This window comes from Lepidochelys olivacea (genome assembly GCF_965140295.1).
Source record: "Lepidochelys olivacea isolate rLepOli2 genome assembly, chromosome: 2".
NCBI lineage: Eukaryota > Metazoa > Chordata > Testudines > Cheloniidae > Lepidochelys > Lepidochelys olivacea.
In genome coordinates, this window is record NC_140412.1 from 32,864,521 (window position 1) to 32,889,220 (window position 24,700).

At 43.3% G+C, this 24,700-nt stretch overlaps 1 protein-coding gene across 1 annotated transcript in view; it reads left to right on the top strand.

Moving 5' to 3' along the window:
- The window catches only part of NUDCD1 (NudC domain containing 1), a 149,316-nt gene that overhangs the window by 13,131 nt on the left and 111,485 nt on the right, over nt 1-24,700 (top strand). Inside the window, exon 2 of the mRNA XM_084619573.1 lies at nt 439-593. Coding sequence (XP_084475699.1) covers nt 439-593 — 155 coding nt within the window. The remainder of the gene's footprint in view (nt 1-438; nt 594-24,700) is intronic.

Consider the following 24,700-nt stretch of genomic DNA (forward strand, 5'->3'; position numbering starts at 1 on the left):
GGTCTCAAGTTGCAGTGGGGGAGATTTAGATTGGATATTAGGAAAAACTTTTTCCCTAGGAGGGTGGTGAAGCACTGGAATGCATTACCTAAGGAGATGGTGGAATCTCCTTCCTTAGAAGTTTTTAAGGTCAGGCTTGACAAAGCCCTGGCTGGGATGATTTAGTTGGGGATTGGTCCTGCTTTGAGAAGGGGGTTGGACTAGATGACCTCCTGAGGTCCCTTCCAACCCTGATATTCTATGATATTACACTATTAGCCTTTTGACCTTGTAGTTGGGTGGTTTGCCTTTCAAATTTGTGCTGAAAGCTTAAGGGTTTTAAAGTTTTTTGCATGCAGACTGGCTTAAGGAGACTGAGGATGGGAGGAATTATGTTTAACTGTATTTTCTAGTTGTTAAAATAGAAGTAAAATAAGTCTTTCTGGCTTTATTTTTCAGCTGTAGCAGAAGTGAAACTTCGAGATGATCAGTATACCCTGGACCACATGCGTGCCTTTGGCATGTATAATTACCTACACCTTGATTCTTGGTACCAGGATAATGTCTACTATGTTGATCAACTTGGAAGGGTTATGAATTTATCAGTGACTCTGGTAAGAATATATTTTCTTTTTTAAAAAAAATGAGAGGTGTGGTGGGACAAGAGAAAAGAAAATGAAATATGCAAGCACAAAAAACTGAAGAGGGGAAAATCTAGGGGGAGGAGAGTGTAGAAGGGGAGTGGGGGGAATCTATTAGGGAAGTTGAGGGGGAGTTCTATGGCTTTTGTTATACGAGAGGTCAGACTAGATACCAAGATCAGAAGGGACCATGGGTAGTTTTCTATGACTTGGAGAAAGAGAAGGGTGCAAGGTAGGGTGTGGGGTTTGAAACAAAAACCAAGGAAGTGATGGGTTTCAGTGCTGTTTTCTCCCAGCTCTTCCTTTTCTGAAAAGGGTCCTCCTTTATTTTCATTCTGAAAGGGGAAGAGGAGGGTGCCTAGTGACTGGATGAAGGGAAGAAAAGAGTGGGCACCCTTTTCTAGTTGGCAAAATGATCCTCCTTAATTCTCCTTCATGTTCTTTCTTTAATTTGAAAAATCTCTTCACTGTATAAGCATAAGAAGAGAGAGGTTGTGATGGGTGGGAGTTAGTGATGAGGGCACCTCTGGCATGTACAGACCAAAAACTTAATTTGGGCCAAGTAGATGGGTGAAGGACCTTTGGGTTTACTCAGTGGAATCTGAGTAAATTAGACCAGTGGTTTTCACTCTTTTTCTGGGGACCAGTTGAAGAAAATTCTTGATGCCCGTGACCCAACGGAGCTGGGAATGAGAGGTTTGGGTGTGGGAGGGGCTCAGGGCTGGGGCAGAAGGTTGGGGTGCAGGAGTGAGGGCTGCAGGGTGGGGCTGGGAATGAGGGGGTCAGGGCTCTGGGCTGGGGGTGCAGGCTCTGGGGTGAGGCTGGGGATGAGGGGCTTGGGGTGCAGGAAGGAGTTCCAGGTTTGGGGGGGGGCTCAGGGCTGGGGCAAGGGATTGGGGCGTGGGGTTGTGGCACGGACTTATCTCCGGCGGCTCCTAGTCAGCGGCACAGTGGGGGTGCAGAGGCAGCCTTCCCACCTGTCCTGGCACCACGGACCACGCTGCGCCCCGGAAGTGGCCAGCAGCAGGTCCAGCTCCTAGGCGGAGGCGCACGACCCTCACTCGCAGGCGCCGCCGCGCCCCCCCCCCCCCAGTTCCCATTGGCTGGTTCCTGGCTATTGGGAGTGCAGAGCCAGTGCTCGGGGTGGGGGCAGCGTGCAGAGCCCTGTGGGCCCCCCTGCTGGACCCGCTGCTGGCCACTTGCGGGCGCAGCATGGTGTCGAAACAGGTAAGGATTAGTGCTGACCACAGCGACCCAGTGCCTGACATGCCATGACCTAGTACTGCGTCGCGACCCGACCTTTGAAAAACACTGAATTAGACTAAACCAGAAAAGATGGTGGTTCTGTGGTTTTATATCAGCATTCTCCAGTAGTAGAATCTATGCTATATTTTGAGGCTGTTTTATCTGGATTTAGCAATTTCCATTATAAGGTAATTCTGCAAGAGGAAATACTACCTGGACACAGCGTTTCTGATAAACGTCTGGTGTTGTACTTAACAATAATTGTAATAAGCCGACATTGGGATTCATGGGGAATAGGAGAACATGTTACTGGTGATACTAAAATGGCATTTACAAAAGTTAATATTTTTAGCTTTGGACATGTCCATCCCCTGTGAAGTAAGTCTATATTTCTCACAATTGAGGCTTATATTTAATTGGACAACCTTTACAGGTAGTGTGATGTAAGAACATGGCTAAAAATTTGTGATTTGGTGTTAAGTTTATGTTTTGATTGACTCAACACTTTTCACTTATCAATATGGATTTAAACATTTTCTTTTGTTTAGATAAACACTTTGTTCATAATTGGATCTAGTTAATTTAAACAGCAGTGCCTCATGCATTTTCTTGATTAACATTTTACGGTAAGAGGCAAAATGAAATACTGATAGATCATTCACATGATAAGATTTTCTCTGGTAGTGAATGACTCAGCAGCTAATTCTGTTTTCAAAACAGTGATAAAGTTATATAACGTGTCAGTGGAATTGTGGAACATCATTACAGCTTGAGGATTATAGAGACTATTAAGCCTATAAAATACAAATTTGTCATTCACTATTCGTTTCCTGTTCCTTTCTCATATCCCATTCCTTACTGAAATGTGGGGGTTTTCCTAGGCTATGTTTGGGTTTGAAATGAAGGCTGTTAAAGATTTTAGGAGGTGGGAGGGAATATCTAATCACTTAATTATAATCTTGTAGATGTTTAAAATCAGTGGTGATTACATATACTTTCCAATTTACCTTGATTGAAAGCAAGTTGGCTGCAATGATGAGGTTGAAGAGTGGCATTGTTAGAGACGAAAATGGAGGGGAATCCTTAGGTGACTCAAAAAAGGGGATGAGGAAGGAGATTGTCTGTCTCACCAAAAGATTATCCAGATACCCTATTTCGCCTGTCTTCCTTCAAATGGCCTAGACAACTTCCATATTGCTTTGTCACCTTAACTTTTAGATACACAATCTTCTGCATAGTTGCTTTCAGCACCATGCAGTCTTTTCATACTCTTATCTCTGAACTCTACAGAACTTGGTTTAACCCTGCTGTCATGGATTTAAGCCACAATTACACTTAGTGGCAGTAATGAGATATCTGACCCTTTAAGACTGAGCATGCGAGTCTCCATGGCTATGCTAATCCATTTCAGTGATTGGACTGCAAAACAAATCTATGGGCTGAAAGAAACCACCACTGAGAGATTAAGTGGGTCCACAGTGGCAGCTCATAGTTAGGAGGGAACCCAGGTTGCTCATTCTGTTTAGGACTTGAAACTGGAGCATTCAAGTATGTAGATGGGTTGGTGCTCCCCTCTTTCTTGAGCTAAAAGTGTTTACCCAAAGCTACTAGGCATGAAATACCCCCATAGTAGGGCTTTGAGTGACACTCTATAAGCTGCTTTCCCCTCATAAATTGAGGCTGTAGAAGGAGTTGACAGTCTCTCCTAGAGATACAGAAACTTTACCTGTGTGTTTTGGACTTCGCCAAATCTCAGGGGACAGTCAGTATACCCAGCAGAAATGCCTGGGAGAAAGAAACCTATCCAAGGGAAGCCTTTGTAAAGAGTGGGCTTGCAACAAGGCTAATTATTTGTAGTTTTACTGTATTGCTGGGCTGAGAAAGGAAGGGTTTTATGGATCCCATCATACTGAAGTCTAACTTTTTCCTTTGTTAAAAATAGTGAAATACTCTCTCTAACTATAATTTTTTGAGCATTAATCAAGAACATAATTGCCCTACTTCACAAGAGACAGTAGTTGTCATCTGTCATATACAGTTAATTGAAATCATATGGATATTCTTTCATACTACAACTCACTCTGCAGAAATCCCTTGGCAACAAATAGGGAAATATCACAAAGACTCATTAATATCCTCCCATGAGTTTTTTTTTTTTTTTTATTCTATTAAAGTCTGATTACTTGTCACATCCTCATATTCTAAGCAGAGAAATCACTTGTTTCATGACTATTTTGTTTGAGATGGAGAGAGAACTTTTTAAAGGTATGAAAATGAATTTGTATACAGAAACTTCAATAAGATCACTCACTATGAGCATGCTTCACCACTCATATCTATCAAATGTATATCTGTACATGATACTCATTGATATCATGTAGTTAAGGAGTGTTGCCATTGACTTAAGTGGCAATATCTATCAAAATAAAAAATGAAATGAATAAATATATTCTAAGTCCTGATTCATTTTCCAAGGGGATAGATCTTGTGTCCTTCCTTCATTACTTATCAGATTTAAAAAAAAGCAAGTAAATACTTTCTCTTCTGCTAGAGTCTACAAGATATCTACTTCTGAGGATCCAAAGTGCTTTACATACATGAACAGATGTGATGGAAGTAATTCTTATAACTAGCTTACTGAAGATGCCATCCACAAATGCAGAGATGAGGACAAGGAAGTCTTTGCCACTTTTTCAGATGACAAACATAAAATGAAAAAGATGAGTGCTAATCATGATCATGTGCAATTGTTCTAAACTGCAGTGTGGTGTTCAGAACACTCTTTAAACCTAGTTGAGAGAAAAGTAACATCATCTTGGTCAAAAGCACAATGTGGAAATGTAAAAATTCTTCCACTATCACATTCAGCTTCATGGTGGTTTAGGAGGACTGATGCCTCAGGTTCTCAGTGATATTCAGTGGAACTCTTGAGAGTATTGTACTTCTCCATTTGCATCCAAGTATCATATGTTGAGATTTGCGTTGAGGTTGAGAAGGACTTTATGTAAAATGTATATTTTATCTTGATCAACTTAACTGTGTGGGGTATTGTAGGCTGCTGTGAGCCCTGTGCGGGACTTGCAGCTGGAGGCCCTCCCTGCTGCTGGGGGCTGACAGCCTGAGCTGTGAGTCATGCGCAGGGCTCATAGCTGGAGGCTCCCCCCGCTGCCAGGGGCTGACAGCCAACAGGCAATGGAGGTAATGCAATGTCTACAAAGATACTGTATCACCCTAACTACATTGATCTAAGAGCTATGCCTCTTGCGGAGGTGGCGTTATTAGATTGGCTTAGGGGGCGACTTACGTCAGTAGGATCAATGTTGTAGTGTATGGAGTTAGGTCGACCTAACCTGTAGTGTAGACCTTATTATTCAGGTCTTATTCAGAAGTAAATTTATTTTAGTAGTTCTTTGAGTGGTTGCAGATGTGTATTCCACTCAAGTGTATGATTGCCTAGTGCACAGAGAGCTGGAGACATTTTTCTTGTAACAGGATCTGTTGGGGTGGCATGCATGCCCTATAGTCCTTGTGGCTCCTCTCAAAGCTATATAAGGTTGGCACTGCCCTGACCCCTCTCCCTACAGCTCCTTCTTACCACCTGCAGCCTGAATCAGAATTCCCTGTGTTGGTTTTCTCCTCATGGCTTTTCTTCTGCATCATAGTTTGTGGCTCAGACCTTAGTAGTATAAATTAGCAGCAGATAGGCGTTGTAGTGTAGTGTTAGTTTATTATATTCGGTTTAGAGTTCATAGTTAGTTTTGTGCTGCCCACCACTGTAGGTTAAGCAGCACTCCATGGGCTTCAAATATTGCCCATCACGTGGGCTGTGACTTGCTGCTTTTTTCTCCTGTGGAACATCTCTAAAGTTGATTTGTTTGTTACAGAAGAAAACAAGAAACGTCACCACTTTTGTTCTTGGTGAGTGAGCCTGGATTGTGACCCTCCCAGTGCCTTTATGTTGGACTGAATCCAGGTTCTAATGTACGTTATCCCCAATCCATCAGATCCCACAGGTTGTTCACAAGTTGAGGCAAGACCATATCAGATTCATCCTGATTGGTCTGGCCAAGACAGTACTGTTTTTTCAGACCTCCTCAGTCTCTGTTCAGCTTCCTCTCCCTCTGCTCCTCCTCCCAGAGCTATCATCGCAGTAACACAGTCGAATGCTACATCCAGATTTGTGCAGAATCCACCTCACAGCATGGCTTATGAATGGTTAGATTAGGAGGAGTGGGCTTGTTTCTTTGTAGTTCAAAAGATTGTACTCAACACCAGAAAGCAATTAACAATGGTATACTTACCTGGCCAAGTGAGAGAGGTTCTCCGTTTGGCCCACTTCTCATGGGATACAAAGCAAGAGCATCTTTTACACTTGAAATGCTCTGGCATTTTATTGAGTTCTCTGAGGGTGCACCTTGCTGCAATCTCTGCTCTCCATTCCTCAGCACAAGAGGGCTTGGTATTCTCCAGTCCTACGGTGGCTAGGTTTCTCAAGGGAGTCACACACTTCTATCCATTTATTAAAGACACTCCTCTTGGGACCTCACTGTATTGGTGGCGCTTATGGATCTGCTGTTTGAGCTCTTGGCTTCACCAAAGCTATGTGGTCCTCAGTGCATAGTGTTACTTGACATTATGCAGTTACTGCCACTTCCAGATATGATGTGAACTCTGATATAGCAATATTGCAGTTCTTGTTTAGACTCTGAATCCACCTTCAAGTGGTAATGCTTTGGAGCCACTTGAAAATACACATCTGCAACTGTTTGAAGAAGAAAAAATGGTTACTTATTTGTTCAGTAACTGTTGTTGTTTTAAGGTGGGAATGTAGATGTGTATTCCATGACACACGCTCTGTCCCTTCCTCGGAGTATTGAACATCCTCTTTGGTGTGAAAGAAATGAGAGGTGCTGGGGAAGCACTGCCCTTATATAGCCTTGGGAGGTGTTACAAGGAGGTGTAGGGCATCAATGCCACCCTACTGGGTTTTGCTCTGTGTGTGGGGGGGGGGAGGGGGAGGGGAGAGGAAGTGTTTCTGGCTGTTGGTACACTAGGTGTCCTCACACCTGAGTGGAAAACAAATCTGCATTGCATCTCCAAGAACACTTACTGAAGAACAGGTGTTTTTCATTGGAGCTTTATCCTCCTTCAGCTACAGTGAACTAAGGTCACACTACTTCTGAATGAGTGTGCCCACAGAGGTTTAGTGTACTTTAACTAATGTGCTTTCATGTCACACCTCTGGTTAATTTGTCTTAATTTTCCTGGCTGTCCCCATGTAGACAAGCCCTTACAGAAGCAATTGAAGGAGGCTTGGGAGGCACTTGACAGAATAGAAGCAGGCACTACTGTTCCAGTCTCAGTGGAAATCTGGTTTAATCTAATTAATAGCAAGGATATAGAACTACGTGAGGACAAAATCTAAAAATCTGAGAAGCTGTGGAATCTTTTTTTTAATCATTTAGGGCTTGTCTACACGGTGCATTAGTATGCACAAGCTAAGGTGTAAATTGTAGTGCACGCCAGTGTGTAGTGTACTAACTATTTATGTGAGACTATATCAGCACTCACTAAAGAACTTCTAGTGTTCACAGGGTTTAACAGGGTTCACACAGACAATTAGCGTGCAAAAAGATGGTGCACACTGGAATTTACACCCCAGTTGTCGCTTACTAATGCACTGTAAATAAGCCTTTATCCAACAAGACTGATCCCAAATACACAGGTCATAGGTGGACCAGAACAGGAAGAAGAGCAGTATTGTCAAGTCTCATGATTTTACTGAGAATCTTGCAGTATTTACTGTATTTTTCTTGAGGCCCAGCTCCTGAAGATGGCATTACATGAGAATCTTGACTCTCATAAACAAACTAGGGAAATACAATCTAGCTGGAGCTACTATAAGGTTGATGCATAACTGGTTGGAAAAATGTTCCTAGAGAGTAGTTATCAGTGGTTCACAGTCAAGCTGGAAGTGACTGTGGTTCACAGTCAAGCTGATCAAATGAGATCCCGCAGGGATCAGTTCTGGGTCTGGTTCTGTTCAATATCATATCTTCACCAATGATTTAGATAATGGCATAGAGAGTACACTTATAAAGTTTGCAGATGATACCAAGATGGGAGGAGTTGCAAGTGCTTTGGAGGATAGGATTATAATTCAAAAAGATCTGACAAGCTGGAGAAAGGGTCTGAAATAAATAGGATGAAATTCGATAAGGACAAATGCAAAGTACTCCACTTAGGAAGGAACAATCCGTTGCACACATACAAAATGGGAAATGACTGCCTAGGAAGGAGTTTTGTGGAAAGGGATCTGGGGGTCATAGTGGATCACAAGCTAAATGAGTCAACAGTGTAACACTTCCAAAAAAAAGTGAACATCATACATCTCAGAATTAGCAGGAGTGTAGTAAGCAAGACACAAGAAGTAATTCTTCCACTCTGTGCTGATTAGGCCTCACCTGGAGTATCGTGTCCAGTTCTGGGCACCACGTTTCAAGAAATGTGGACAAATTGGAGAGAGTCCAGAGAAAAGCAACAAAAATTATTAAAAGTCTAGAGAATGAAAACATTGGGTTTGTTTAGTCTGGAGAAGATTGAGGGGGGACATGATAAAACCAGTTTTCAGGTACATAAAAGGTTGCTACAAGGAGGAGGGAGAAATTTTTTTCTTTAACCTCTGAGGATAAGATAAGAAGCAATGGCTTAAATTGCAGCAAGGGCAGTTTAGGTTGGACAAAAACTTCTTGACTGCCAGTCTAGTAATCTCTGGAATAATTGCCTAGGGAGGTTGTGGAATCTCTCATTGGATATATTTAAGAGCAGGTTAGACAAGGATAGTCATGGATGGTCTAGATAATACTTAGTCTTGCCATGAGTGCAGGGGACTGGACTAGAAGACCTCTTAAGGTCCCTTCCAGTGCTTCAATTCTATGATTTTTTTTTTTTTTTTAAAAGTAAGTTTCTAGTCCCCATAGATGTGGAGAAAAGCTGGAAGATGTGACCAAGTTTAGCTTAAAGGCTCAAAAATCAGAAGACAAATCCCAAATTTATTATTTTTCAGAAAGCTCATGATTAAGTCTTGTGATTTTTTTTTTTTTTTTTTTTTGCTGGGGGGAAGGTCCTAACTCATGTTGTTCGAACACTTGAGATTGGCAGTACTGGAAGTGGCTGAAATGTGGTTGATGGAACATAACCCTGAATTTCATTTTTCTTTTCTCTCTCTTTCCAACAGTTACATTTGGGGTTGAAATCTGGGCCTCCAACTTTGTTTGCAAAGGAGGTTTTGTGGCAATTCATTTTGGTTAAATGCTCCTTTTAAGATAGGTACTTCCGAGTGTGAAGATTATTTTCCAGATTTTTTAATCTCTTACGTTAGATCTGTCAGGTACTGATTTCCCTGTTCTGGTTGGAGGAGTGAATTGTGATCTTTGAAGGACCAGATAGGTGGTGATGTACAGTTCTGAAACCTGAATTTGAGACTATTTGGACACTTAGAGTTAAGACTCCCTATTTCCTCTCTTCTCAATTAGAGGTTGAAAGGTGTGTGGTCTCCTGTGACACAACCCTGAGCATAGCCCTGTGTCATTGCTGTATTGTTGACACTTGTATTTGAGTTGTAGGGTGTTACAGGGGTCAGGAAAGACTTGTTTCTCTCACATATTGGTCAGTGCGCAACTTGCTAGATATTATAGCCTACTTCACCCTATAGAAAATCCGATGTTTCAATGGAAGCTTAAAAATCAAGTCAAAATAAGGGAGCTGAAATGACTGACTTCTGCTCTTGCTTGCTCTTTCATTCTTCCCTCCAACAAGCTTTTTAAATGAGTGGTGTAGTTCAATCGGTGTAGTGATGCAAATACAGCAACTCAGTATATCACCGTTAGGGAATTAATTTGCAACTTCTCAGTTACTAGCTTTCTAATTGCTCTGACAGCTTTGTGTAATACACTGTCATTTCTAATCTGAATTCAAGTAGGCCCAAAAGGCAGTTGAGCAATATGTTCTTACATCGGCTCATCAGCTGGTCCATCTTGCTACTGCTTATTAAAATGGTACTTACCTTAAATCCAATTTGTTTTGTATACACGTGTACATATTGTGAATTCAGGCCTAATTTTTAATTACATCTGGAAGATATGAGGAGTTTCAAGTCCCTTAAGAAATACAGTGGGTCAAAGGCAGACAAAGCCTAGGTTTTCACAAAAATACATAATGGGCACAGATGATGAGGATCACTAAGTACATAGACATTGTTTAAATAGTATGATTGTGACTTCAGGATATGTAACAAGACATTTCTCATTTATCAACAGTGCACTGTTTCCTTGATCTCCTGCTGACCCTTTTTATACAAAAAGGGTGTATTTGGCCTCGAACACAAGTAAATTACTGGAGAAGTTCATGTTTTTTATATGTACCATATTTCCCCAGGATTTTATAAAAGCGGATGTAGCTTCCATTGTTGCACCAGAAAATATTTTGGTGGTATTAGGGTTTCTCATTTTGAAATGTAGTGCCCTCCCACCACTTTCATTATAAAAAATATGCAGGTACTCAATTGGCAGTACTCCTTTTTAAATACATTGAAATATAAAATGTGTCTCAACCAGCAGTCTACATCAGGTTCTGTCCCTGTCCTGTTTCTCCTTCAGGTATTATTTTTCCAGCTCTTTTTTCCTCAGTTTTTTACTTTCAGTTGTCTCCTTATTACGCTTCTCAGTTCTTCCTTAATTCCTGATTCATTTCTTTGATTCTATGTTGCTTTACTTAGCACTAGTCTACACTAGAAGTGCTATATTAGCGCAGCTGCAGCGCGTCTGGTGAAGATGCTCTATGCCAAAAGGAGAGATTTCTCCCGTCGGCATAATTACTCAACCTCCATAGGAGATGGAAGCTATGTCTGCAGGCAAGCACCGACATAGTGCTTGTGTGGACCGTGCTTAGGTTGCTGTAATTTGCATTGCTCACTGGGTGGCTTCTTCAAATCCCTGAGCAACATAAGTTATATCAACATAAGTGGTACTGTAGACCTGTCCTTAGTTTGATCTTCGTAGTCTTTGTTTTTCTCATGTTCCTCTTTATTTAGTCTGTATTGTACTTCCTCCTTTTCTTTGTCTTTTTTCCTTTTCTATCTGCAGTATAGGAAGTATCCAGAATAATGCCTCATTTGAAGTGAAGCTGCTGTGATAAAACACCAATAATTGTTTAACAGTTCAGATGGTTATATTTTTAATAAAAAGAAAAGGAGTACTTGTGGCACCTTAGAGATTAGCCAATTTATTTGAACATAAGCTTTCGTGAGCTACAGCTCACTTCATCGGATGCATACTGTGGAAAGTGTAGAAGATCTTTTTATACACACAAAGCATGAAAAAATACCTCCCCCCACCTCACTCTCCTGCTGGTAATAGCTTATCTAAAGTGACCACTCTCCTTACAATTTGTATGATAATCAAGGTGGGCCATTTCCAGCACAAATCCAGGGTTTAACAAGAACATCTGAGGGGGAGTAGGAAAAAACAAGGGGAAATAGGTTACCTTGCATAATGACTTAGCCACTCCCAGTCTCTATTCAAGCCTAAGTTAATTGTATCCAATTTGCAAATGAATTCCAATTCAACAGTTTCTCGCTGGAGTCTGGATTTGAAGTTTTTTTGTTGTAATATCGCAACTTTCATGTCTGTAATCGCGTGACCAGAGAGATTGAAGTGTTCTCCGACTGGTTTATGAATGTTATAATTCTTGACATCTGATTTGTGTCCATTTATTCTTTTACGTAGAGACTGTCCAGTTTGACCAATGTACATGGCAGAGGGGCATTGCTGGCACATGATGGCATATATCACATTGGTGGATGTGCAGGTGAACGAGCCTCTGATAGTGTGGCTGATGTGATTAGGCCCTGTGATGGTGTCCCCTGAATAGATATGTGGGCACAGTTGGCAACGGGCTTTGTTGCAAGGATAGGTTCCTGGGTTAGTGGTTCTGTTGTGTGGTATGTGGTTGCTGGTGAGTATTTGCTTCAGGTTGGGGGGCTGTCTGTAGGCAAGGACTGGCCTGTCTCCCAAGATTTGTGAGTGTGTTGGGTCATCCTTCAGGATAGGTTGTAGATCCTTAATAATGCGTTGGAGGGGTTTTAGTTGGGGGCTGAAGGCGACGGCTAGTGGCATTCTGTTATTTTCTTTGTTAGGCCTGTCCTGTAGTAGGTGACTTCTGGGAACTCTTCTAGCTCTATCAATCTGTTTCTTCACTTCCGCAGATGGGTATTGTAGTTGTAAGAATGCTTGATAGAGATCTTGCAGGTGTTTGTCTCTCTCTGAGGGGTTGGAGCAAATGTGGTTGTATCACAGAACTTGGCTGTAGATGATGGATCGTGTGGTGTGGTCAGGGTGAAAGCTGGAGGCATGTAGGTAGGAATAGCGGTCAGTAGGTTTCCGATATAGGGTGGTGTTTATGTGACCATTGTTTATTAGCACTGTAGTGTCCAGGAAGTGGATCTCTTGTGTGGACTGGACCAGGCTGAGGTTGATGGTGGGATGGAAATTGTTGAAATCATGGTGGAATTCCTCAAGGGCTTCTTTTCCATGGGTCCAGATGATGCAGATGTCATCAATATAGCGCAAGTAGAGTAGGGGCATTAGGGGACGAGAGCTGAGGAAGCGTTGTTCTAAGTGAGCCATAAAAATGTTGGCATACTGTGAGGCCATGCGGGTACCCATAGCAGTGCCGCTGATCTGAAGGTATACATTGTCCCCAAATGTAAAATAGTTATGGGTAAGGACAAAGTCACAAAGTTCAGCCATCAGGTTAGCCGTGACATTATCAGGGATAGTGTTCTTGACAGCTTGTAGTCCATCTTTGTGTGGAATGTTGGTGTAGAGAGCTTCTACATCCATAGTGGCCAGAATGGTGTTATCAGGAAGATCACCGATGGATTGTAGTTTCCTCAGGAAGTCAGTGGTGTCTCGAAGGTAGCTGGGAGTGCTGGTAGTGTAGGGCCTGAGGAGGGAGTCTACATAGCCAAACAATCCTGCTGTCAGTGTGCCAATGCCTGAGATGATGGGGCGCCCAGGATTTCCAGGTTTATGGATCTTGGGTAGTAGATAGAATATCCCAGGTCGGGGTTCCAGGGGTGTGTCTGTGCGGATTTGATCTTGTGCTTTTTCAGGGAGTTTCTTGAGTAAATGCTGTAGTTTCTTTTGGTAACTCTCAGTGGGATCAGAGGGTAATGGCTTGTAGAAAGTGGTGTTGGAGAGCTGCCGAGCAGCCTGTTGTTCATATTCCGACCTATTCATGATGACGACAGCACCTCCTTTGTCAGCCTTTTTGATTATGATGTCAGAGTTGTTTCTGAGGCTGTGGATGGCATTGTGTTCTGCACGGCTGAGGTTATGGGGCAAGTGATGCTGCTTTTCCACAATTTCAGCCCGTGCATGTTGGCGGAAGCACTCTATGTAGAAGTCCAGTCTGCTGTTTTGACCTTCAGGAGGAGTCCACCTAGAATCCTTCTTTTTGTAGTGTTGGTAGGGAGGTTTCTGTGGATTAGTATGTTGTTCAGAGGTATGTTGGAAATATTTCTTGAGTTGGAGACGTCGAAAATAGGATTCTAGGTCACCACAGAACTGTTTCACGTTTGTGGGGGTGGAGGGGCAGAAGGAGAGGCCCCGAGATAGGACAGCTGCTTCTGCTGGGCTGAGAGTATAGTTGGATAGGTTAACAATATTGCTGGGTGGGTTGAGGGAACCATTGCTGTGGCCCCTTGTGGCATGTAGTAGTTTAGAAAGTTTAGTGTCCTTTTTCTTTTGTAGAGAAGCAAAGTGTGTGTTGTACATGGCTATACAGACTAACACGGCTGTTACTCTGAAACCTATATTTTTAATGACTACTGAATCAGGCTGTCATATCATTAGGTGTTTTGGAGGAGTTCATTAGTCTCACATTTCCTTTTTTATCATAATCAAATCAAAATCATAATCAAAAAAGCATGGAAGGCAAGGAGATAATACAGGAAAAAGAGGGAATTGTGTATAAATTATAACCTTAATGTCAGTTAGAGATGCTGAATATTCAGCACTCTTGAAAATCAGATCACTCATTTTGGTGTCTAATTATGGATTTATGAGCTTAACTTCAGGGTCCTATTTTTGAAAATCTGAGCATCTTCATCTTGCATTTTGCATTGGCAGGATTCAACAGCAAGATACCAGACTGGATAAATGATTTCTTTGTCCTGGTATATATTTTTCTTACGTTTTAAACATGGTCCATTCATGATTGTATTGGGTAGGGAAGTTGAATTTGGAAAGGGAAAAAAGTGATCCTGTCAGTCTCAAATAATATACATGGACAGAAGACCAACAGGTTGTATTTAAAACACAAACAATAGGTGATTACATAAATGTGGGTCAAAGCTGATCTGCAAAAGGTTTTTTAAAGGATGTTCTGGGTGTTTTTATGATGTCTAAAAGTGAATGAGGGAGGAAGGGTTTAAGGTTTTACTTGATTTTTATCTTAGAACAGTGGTTCTCAAACGGGGTCGGAACCCCAAAGTGGGTCACAACCCTGTTTTTGTTGGGTCACCAGGGCTGGCTTAGACTCGCTAGGGCTGAAGCGGAAGCCCAAGCCCCACAGCCCGAAGTCGTAGCCGAAGCCCGAGCCCCACTGCCCAGGGCCGTAGTCCAAGGGCTACAGTGCTGGGTGGTGGGACTCAGATTACAGGCCCCCCATCTGAGACTGAAGACCTTGGGCTTCTGCTATGACTCCCCCACCTGTGGCGGCAGGGCTCAGGTGGGTTCAGGCTTCAGTCCCACCATCTTGGGGTCATGTAGTAATTTTTGTTATCAGAAGGGAGTCTCAGGGTATGTCTACACTATGAAATTGGGCCGAATTTATAGAAGTCGGTTTTTTAGAAATCGTTTTTATATAGTCGATTGTGTGTGTCCCCACACAAAATGCTCTAAGTGCATTATCTCAGTGGACTGCTTCCATAGTACTGTGGCTAGCGTCGACTTCTGGAGCGTTGCACTGTGGGTAGCTATCCCACAGTTCCCACAGTCTCCGCCGCCCATTGGAATTCTGGGTTGAGATCCCAATGCCTAATGGGGTAAAACATTGTCGTGGGTCGTTCTGGGTACATGTCATCAGGCCCTCACTCCCGTGAAAGCAACAGCAGACAATCATTTCGTGCCTTTTTTCCTGAGTTACCTGTGCAGACGCCCTACCACAGCAAGCATGGAGCCCACTCAGCTCACTGTCACCGTATGTCTCCTGGGTGCTGGCAGACGCGGTACTGCATTGCTACACAGCAACAGCCCATTGTCTTATGGCAGCAGACGGTGCAATAGGCCTGATAACTATCGTCATCATGTCCAAGGTGCTCTTAGCAACCTCGGTAAGGTTGGTCAGGAGCGCCTGGGCAGACATGGGCGCAGGGACTAAAATAGGAGTGACTCGACCAGGTCATTCTCTTTAGTCCTGCCAGCAGTCCTATTGCACCGTCTTCTGGCGAGCAGCCAGGAGATGAGGATGGCTAGCAGTCCTACTGCACCATCTGCTGCCAGCCAAAGATCTAAAAGATAGATGGAGCAGATCAAAACAAGAAATACACTGGATTTGTTTTGTATTCATTTCCTCCCCCCCTCCCTCCATGAAATAAATGGCTGACAATGGTTTCGGTTAGGTCTGTTAGGGGCACCTTGAAAAGTTTAATGGAGATTCAGTCCTGCCTGAAATAGTAGGGGGAGGGATAGCTCGGCGGGTTGAGCATTGGCCTGCTAAACCCAGGGTTTTGAGTTCAATCCTTGAGGGGGCCATTCTGTGTGACAGTTATTTTTGTTTCTCCTTAATGTAAAGCCACCCCCTTTGTTGATTTTAATTCCCTGTAAGCCAACCGTGTAAGCCATGTCGTTAGTCGCCCCCCCCCCCATCAAAGCAATGGCAGACAATCATTCCGCACCTTTTTTCTGTGCAGACGCCATACCACGGCAAGCATGGAGCCCGCTCAGATCACTTGGGCAATTAGGAGCACATTAAACAGCACACGCATTATCCAGCAGTATAATGCAGCACCAGAACCTGGCAAAGTGAAACCGGGCGAGTAGGCGACGTCAGCGCCGTGATGAGGACATGAACACAGACTTCTCTCAAAGCACGGGCCCTGGCAATGTGAGCATCATGGTGCTAATGGGGCAGGTTCATGCAGTGGAACGCTGATTTTGGGCCCAGGAAACAAGCACAGACTGTGGGGCCGCATAGTGTTGCAGGTCTGGGACGATTCCCAGTGGCTGCGAAACTTTTGCATGCGTAAGGGCACTTACATGGAACTCTGACGTGCTTTCCCCTGCCCTGAGGTGCAAGAATACCATGATGAGAGCAGCCCTCACAGTTGAGAAGCAAGTGGCAATAGCCCTGTGGAATCTTGCAACACCAGAAAGCTACTGGTCAGTCGGGAATCAATTTGGAGTGGGCAAATCTACTGTGGGGGCTGCTGTGATGCAAGTAGCCAATGCAATCAAAGATCTGCTGATATCAAGGGTAGCGACCCAGGGAAATGTACAGGTCATAGTGGATGGCTTTGTTGCAATGGGATACCCTAACTGTGGTGGGCCATAGACTGAACCCATATCCCTATCTTGGCACCAGAGCACCAAGCCGGTGAGTACAAGCAAGAGGTACTTTTCAATGGTGCTGCAAGCACTGGTGGATCACAAGGGACGTTTCACCAACATGAACGTGGGATGCTCGGGAAAGGTGCATGACGCTCACATATTCAGGAACTCTGGTCTGTTTCAAAAGCTGCAGGAAGGGACTTTTTTCCCAGACCAGAAAATAACCGTTGGGGATGTTGAAATGCCCATAGTTATCCTTGGGGACCCAGCCTACCCCTTAATGCCATGGCTCATGAAGCTGTACACAGGCAGCCTGGACAGTAGTCAGGAGCTGTTCAACTACAGGCTGAGCAAGTGCAGAATGGTGGTAGAATGTGCATTTGAACATTTAAAAGCACGCTGGCGCAGTTTACTGACTTGCTTAGACCTCAGCAAAACCAGTATTCCCACTGTTATTACTGCTTGCTGTGCTCTCCACAATATCTGTGAGAGTAAAGGGGAGACATTTATGGCGGGGTGGGAGGTTGAGGCAAATCGCCTAGCTGCTGGTTACCCACAGCCAGACACCAGGGTGGTTAGAAGAGCACAGGAGGGCACAGTGCGCATCAGAGAAGCTTTGAAAACCAGTTTCATGACTGACCTGGCTACAGTGTGAAAGTTCTGTTTTTCTCCTTGATGAACCCCACCCATTTCCCTCCTTGGTTCACTCTACTTCCCTGTAAGCTAACCACCGTCTCCTCCTCCCTTCAATCACCGCTTGCAGAGGCAATAAAGTCATTGTTGCTTCACATTCATGCATTCTTTATTTATTCATCACACAAATAAGGGGATAAAGGCCAAGGTAGCACTGGGAGGGGTGGTGGAAGAGGGAAGCACCGGGAGGATGGTGGTGGAGGAGGGAAGGACAAGGCCACACAGCCCTTTAAAACTTATTGAATGCCAGCCTTCTGTTGCTTGGGGAATCCTCTGGGTGGAGTGGCCGGAGGGCCCCCTCCCCCCCCAACCACCTTCTTGGGCATCTGGGTGAGGCTATGGAATTTGAGGAGGAGGGTGGTTGGTTACACAGGGGCTGTAGCAGTGGTCTGTGCTCCTGCTGCCTTTCCTGCAGTTCAACCATATGCTGGAACATATTAGTTTGATCCTCCAGGAGCCTCAGCATTGAATCCAGCCTCCTCTCATCACACTGCTGCCACCTATCAGCTTTAGCCCTCTCTTCAGCCCGCCACCTCTCCTCCCGGTCATTTTGTGCTTTCCTGCACTCTGACATTATCTGTCTCCACGCATTCGTCTATGCTCTGTCAGTGTGGGAGGACAGCATGAGGTCAGAGAACATTTCATTGCAGTGCTTTCTTTTTTTGCCTTCTAATCTTCGCTAGCCTCTGAGAAGGAGAAATCCTGTGATCCTTGAAACACATGCAGCTGGTGGAGGAAAAAAAAGGGACAGTGGTATTTAAAAAGGCACACATTTTACAGATCAATGGGTACACTCTTTCACGGTAAACCTTGTTGTTAACATTACATACATAGCACATGTGCTTTCTTTACAAGGTCGCATTTTGCCTCCCCCCACCATGTGGCTAACCCCTCCTCCGTTTCCCCTCCCCATGGCTAACAGCGGGGAACATTTCTGTTCAGCCACAGGCAAACAGCCCAGCAGGAATAGCCACCTCTGAATGTCCCCTTAAGAGAAGCACCCTATTTCAACCAGGTGACCATGAATGATATCCCTCTCCTGAGGGAAACACAGAGCAATAAAGAACGGATGTTGTTTGAATGCCAGCAAACATACACTGCAATGCTTTGTTCTGCAATGATTCCTGACTAAGTGCTACTGGCCTGGCATGGCAAAGTGTGCTACCATGGTGGACGGAATAAGGCTGCCCTCCCCAGAAACCTTTTGCAAATGCTTTGCAAGTACATCCAGGAGAGCTTTATGGAGATGTCCTTGGAGGATTTCCATTCCGTCCCCAGACACGTTAACAGACTTTTCCAGTAGCTGTACTGGCCGCGAATGCCAGGACAAATTAATCATTAAACACGCTTGCTTTTAAACCATGTATACTATTTAAAAAGATACACTCACCAGAGTGCCTGGCGGGTCTGAGAGGCAGCCTTGGGTGGGTTCAGGGGGTACTGGCTCCAAGTCCAGGGTGAGAAACAGTTCCTGGCTGTCGGGAAAACCGGTTTCTCCGCTTGCTTGCTGTGAGCTATCTTCCTCGTCCCCAAAACCTGCTTCTGTGTTGCCTCCATCTCCATTGAAGGAGTCAAACAACATGGTTGGGGTAGTGGTTGCTGAACCCCCTAAAATGGCATGCAGCTCATCATAGAAGCAGTATGTTTGGGGCTCTGACCCGCAGCGGCTGTTCGCTTCTCTGGTTGGCTTGCCTTAGCTCCTTAAGTTTCATGCGGCATTGCTTCGGGTCCCTGTAATGGCCTCTGTCCTTCATGCCCTGGGAGATTTTTGACAAATGTTTTGGCATTTCAAAAACTGGAAATGAGTTCTGATAGCACGGATTCCGCTCCCCATACAGCGATCAGATCCCATACCTCCCGTTCGCTCCATGCTGGAGCTGTTTTGCAATTCTGGGACTCCATCATGGTCACCTCTGCTGATGAGCTCTGCACTCGCCTGCAGCTTGCCACGCTGGCCAAACAGGAAATTGAAATTCAAAGGTTCGCTGTTCTTTTCTTGTCTACCTGGCCAGTGCATCTGAGTTGAGAGTGCTGTCCAGAGCGGTCACATTGGAGCACTCTGGGATAGCTTCCGGAGGCCAATACCGTCTAATTGCATCCACAGTACTCCAAATTCTACCCGGCAAGGCCGATTTCAGCGCTAATCCCCTTGTCAGGGGTGGAGTAAAGAAATCAATTTTAAGAGCCCTTTAAGTTGAGAAAAAGGGCTTCGTCGTGTGGATGGGTGCAGGGTTAAATTGATTTAACGCTGCTAAATTCGACCAACTCCTAGTGTGGACCAGAGCTCAGTGCAGTGAAGTTTGAGAACCCCTGTCTTAAAAGTATCAAGAATGTGAAGTCTGGTCTTCCTTGGTTTTGCTGGAGGATCTCATGTGGGGATCAGTTCATGCCTATTGTAAACTCACACATTAATGGAAGGGGTGAGGAGGTGTACCATGAAGAAATCATTTATATAATGTTAATCGCTGGAGTTTTAGCTATTAAACTAAACAACGCAAAAATACTCCAAAGCAGAATTTTAAATATAAAAATATTTTGTCTTGATTGTTTGATGTCTCAGTTTTTTTGATGTCATAGCTTCATTAGTTCTACCTTCACTAGTCTTTCAAAATGTAAAAGACTTGAATTCCTAGGCTGTGTTTTTATTAGGAGAACAAAAGCGTGCTTTTACCTTGGCCTAATTTTTAATTTAACCTGTTTAACTTGTGAAAACTACAAACTACCTGGTCTTCATTAGGATTTTACCTCCAGTTAGTTAAAAATACAGCTATTTTTCATAATCAGCACAAAGCCCTACTAGATTTTTTTAAAAAAAAACAAAAACTTTACTTAAGAGATTCTGTAATCCCATAAAGACACAAAGGGCACAAGCCAAATATACTTTCTCCTACCCTCCTTGTACATTCTTCTTTGTATTGGGCTAAAAACCTCTCAACATTGTGTTTGCCATGTATTATGTCTTGCGTAGAAGATAGATTTGAAAGTGCTGTTACTCTTATGTGTTTGTTTACACTTACTGTGAGCAGTGGTGATTGCCAACTATGTTGGCTTTAATTACGGCTGTCAATTAATCACCGTTAACTCACGAGATTAACTCCAAAATTAATCGCAAGTAAAAAAAATTAATTGCGATTAATTGCACTTATAACAATAGAATACCAATTGCTATTTATTAAATATTTTTGGATGTTTTTCTACATTTTAAATATTGATTTCAATTACAACACAATACAAAGTGTACAGTGCTCACTTTATATTTATTACAAATATATGCACTGTAAAGAAAATAGTATTTTTCAGTTCACCTCATACAAGTACTGAAGTGCAATCATGAAAGTGTAACTTACAAATGTAAATTTTGTTTTGTTACATAACTGCACTCAAAAACAGTGTAAAACTTTAGAGCCTATAAGTCCACTCAGTCCTCCTTTTTATTCTGCCAATTGCTAAGACAAACAAGTTTGTTTACATTGACAGGAGATATTGCTGCTTGCTTATTATTTACAGTCACCTGAAAGTGAGAACAGGCGTTCACATGGCACTTTTGTAACCGGTGTCGCAAGATATTTACGTGCCAGAATCGCTGAAGAGTCATATGTCCCTTCATGCTTCAGCCACCATTCCAGAGGACGTACTTCCATGCTGATGATGCTCCATTAAAAATAATGCGTCAATTCAATTTGTGACTGTACTTCTTCGGGGGAGAATTGTATGTCTCCTGCTCTATTTTACCTGCATTCTGCATATATTTCATGTTATAGCAGTCTCACATGATGACTGAGCACATGTTCATTTTAAGAACACTTTCACTGCAAATTTGACAAAATGCAAAGGTACTGATGTGAGATTTCTGAAAATAGCTCCAGCACTCTACCCAAGGTTTAAGAATCTGAAGTACCGTCCAAAATCTGAGAGGGATGAGGTGTGCCGCATGCTTTTAGAAGTCTTAAAAGAGCAACACTCTGATGCGGAAACTACACAACTCAAACCACCAAAAAAGAAAATCCACCTTCTGCTGGTGGCAGCTGACTCAGATGATGAAAATGAACATGCATCACTCTGCACTGCTTTGGATTGTTATCAAGCAAAACCCATCAGCATGGAAGCATGTCCTCTGGAATGGTGGTTGAAGCACAAAGGGACATATGACTCTTGAGCGATTCTGGCACGTAAATATCTTGTAATGCCAGATACAACAGTGCCATGCAAATGCCTGTTCTCACTTTCAGGTGACATTGTAAACAAGAAGCAGGCAGCATTATCTCCTGTAAATTGTAACCAACCTTGTTTGTCTGAGTGATCAACATGGCTGACCAAGAAGTAGGACTGAGTGGACTTGTAGGAGCTAAAGTTTTACATTGTTTCATTTTTGAATGCAGGATTTTTTTGTACATAATTCTACATTTGTAAGTTCACTTTCATGATAAAGAGGTGGCACTACAGTACTTGAATTAGGTGACAATTTTTGTTTTTTATAGTGCAAATATTTGTAATCAAAATAAATATAAAGTGAACATGTACACTTTATATTCTGTTGTAACTGAAATTAATATATTTGAAAACTTAGTAAACATCCAAAAATATTTAAAATAAATGGTATTTTATTGTTTAACAGCGCGATTAATTGCGATTAATTTTTTTAATCACTTGACAGCCCTAGTTTTAATATGCATTTTTATGGGATTATAATAGAGGCTGCACTGCAATTTCAACATTTGCATGTGACGTTTTTCCAGCTAGCTGTTTATAATTGAATTAAAATGAATGAGACCGCATTAAACAGAGTTTCAAATTACCTTACTAATCTCCTGTTTGTGATAAGTAGATGTATGCAGTGTCACGCAGTAGCTGACAGCTATTTATTTGGAGAGCTTTCCTCGTTGCTGGGTGGAAAAAACCCCCCTGTGTTTAATATGTAGTTTAATATGAAGACTATAATGCTCATGAGGGTAAGGTAGACACAGTGCAAGCTTTTTCTCTTGCCCAGGTATTGCAGCTCATTCATATCTATGCTACAGATAATCCATGCCTTAAGCATCACTGCTAATTGAGTGAAAAAAAAAATCTTCCTTCGAAGATGCATGGCAGATCCAGACTCTGTTCTTAAAGTCACAGATCTCCGGATTTGGATATGAAAACTTTTTGGAGGCAACATCTGAGGTATGGATCTGAGAAGTTTGTGCTTGAAGCTTGTTGAACTGTATGTGAGCTAATGAAAGGTTCCTTCTCACTCTCTCCTACTGGCTCTCTTTTCTTTACAGCCTTTTTCTTCCAAATCAACCCCTCCAATCACTTCCCAGAGATCCACCTGCCCTTTTTGTGAAGTGATCATCTGTTCTCCTTGAAAATCTGTCCCAACTTCTTTGTACCCTATTAACGTTTTCCATCCTGTTCTGGTGTAGGAATGCCAGATGAAAATTTAAAATGAGATGTGGGCTTCCACTCCACAGTGGGATGAGTCTGACTTGAAGTGCAGCACGACTTTTCATCTGATGGCTCACCCCACTGCATTTGTCCCACAATTTTTTCTCCCCCTTTCCAGAGGGACTTGCTGCCCTCACTACCTGCACCATACTGATATGGTTTGTTTATTTCTATTATGGTAGCCCCTATTTAATAAGTTTATACAAAATTAAAGATCAGGGTCCTGTTATGATAGGCACTGTACAAACAAGAAATGAAGACTGCCTGCCTGAGAGGATTTACCGTCCAGTCATCTGATATGAAACGGTCATTGGGCTCAGACGGAAGTTGGAGGGTGGAGTTGAGAGGATAAGGTAACAATTAAAAAATGGAAGTCTTGGCTCACATGTTGCCTAATCAGAATTGGTGTCTTAATAGTACTGTTCATCTCCATGATTCTCTTCTCCCACAGCCTCCCAACACATACACCTTACTTTCTTTTCCTTCCATACGTAAGCATGATGCTCCTTAAAAGAATATACTCTACCTTCATTGTCTGTTTCTGGGCAGATTACTGCCTCCTGGACCTGAAGATGGCATATCCGTATGGCTTCGTCAGCTCTATAGTATTGATCTTATATATTGCAAGGATTCCCAATCATCTGGACATCTTTAAGACTGTAGGCTTGTGGGGGGCAGGTACTGTCTAACTGTGTATCTTTCACTGGCAAACAATATTGTCACAGTATTTCTTATTTGTTTATTAACAGTCTACTATGTCCCTTTTGCATGGCCGCATTTTTTTTGTGCCACTGTACTCTAGCAGTTCAAACATTTATTCACAAAAGACCACTGCAAAATTAGACCTGCTTAGATAGTTTTAACTGACATTAGGACGTTTTCAATGCAATTGTGTGACTATTGACAGTGTTTCTGAGTTACAGTCACTGCAATCTGCATCTTGTCTTATATCCCCAACATGCAAAAGCTGATGTGGATAGGAAAAACATAGCTGAGGACATGAAATCCAAGGCTGGGGGCTGAAGAGTATGGGTGAATTGCCAATCTAAACACAGGCCTATTGTTGCAAACACTACTATAGCTCCCTTCAGCACCGAGCAGGCATCAGCTGTTGCTACTGGAGCAACAAAATTGTTCTTCCCCTGAAATAGGGCATGACCGAGTGGGATATATCAGAGTTCCGAATTTCACACAATTTTGTTTTGTGTGGAAATATTGGACACTGACTGACTGCACAAGCCTGGACATACTCACAGACCATCTGTTTTACTGCATTCCAAACAGATGCCTTCCCCAAGAAAGATGTTTGATACCTCATTGAAGGGCTATCATTAAGAGAAACCAAAGACCACAATCTGGGGCCAGTGATTTTGAGTGTTTTTTGACTAGTGTCCTACCCCCATAAAACAATGGGTTTTCTACCAGAAGCCCTTAAGGGGGGAAGGGGCAGGTGGGTGGATCTATAACTTTCTAGGACTGGGGTGGCCAACCTGAGCCTGAAGAGGAGCCAGAATTTACCAATGTACATTGCCAAAGAGCCACAGTAATATGTAATGATTATATATGTCTAATGGCCAGGGTCAGTTACAGCAGCCCTTGCATTCAGGTCAGCATGTCAATTTAGTCAATATAACAGCCACCAGACATGGGGCAGTGCGGCCTAGCGACCGGAGTCAATATCATGACCCCCAGACACAGGGCAGTGTAGCCTAGTGGCTAGAAACGTAGTGGCTAGTACTTATGCCACCAGGTGGGGGCGATGGCCTGGGTAGGAGCGCTCAGGCCCACCTGACTCCACCAGACCCCGACCCAGGGCCCTAACAGTGGCTGAGTGGTCCGCCTCTGGATCAGTGAGGAATCCCACCGAAACACACTGACCTCACTCAGGTGAGAAATACCACTTGTTCACCCGCCCTGGGTCATTTCCTGCTGTGTTTCCCGGAGCCACAGTCCATGGGGTATCGGGGTCTTGGGCTCCTCAGTGTGGATGATTCCCTGGGACTCATCTGGTCACAGACCTCCAGTCTGACTCTCAGGATCTCTGGCTCCTGCAGGCAAGGACTAGGACAGCTCTTCAAGGTCCTTCCCCTCCAGCAGCCAGTCCTG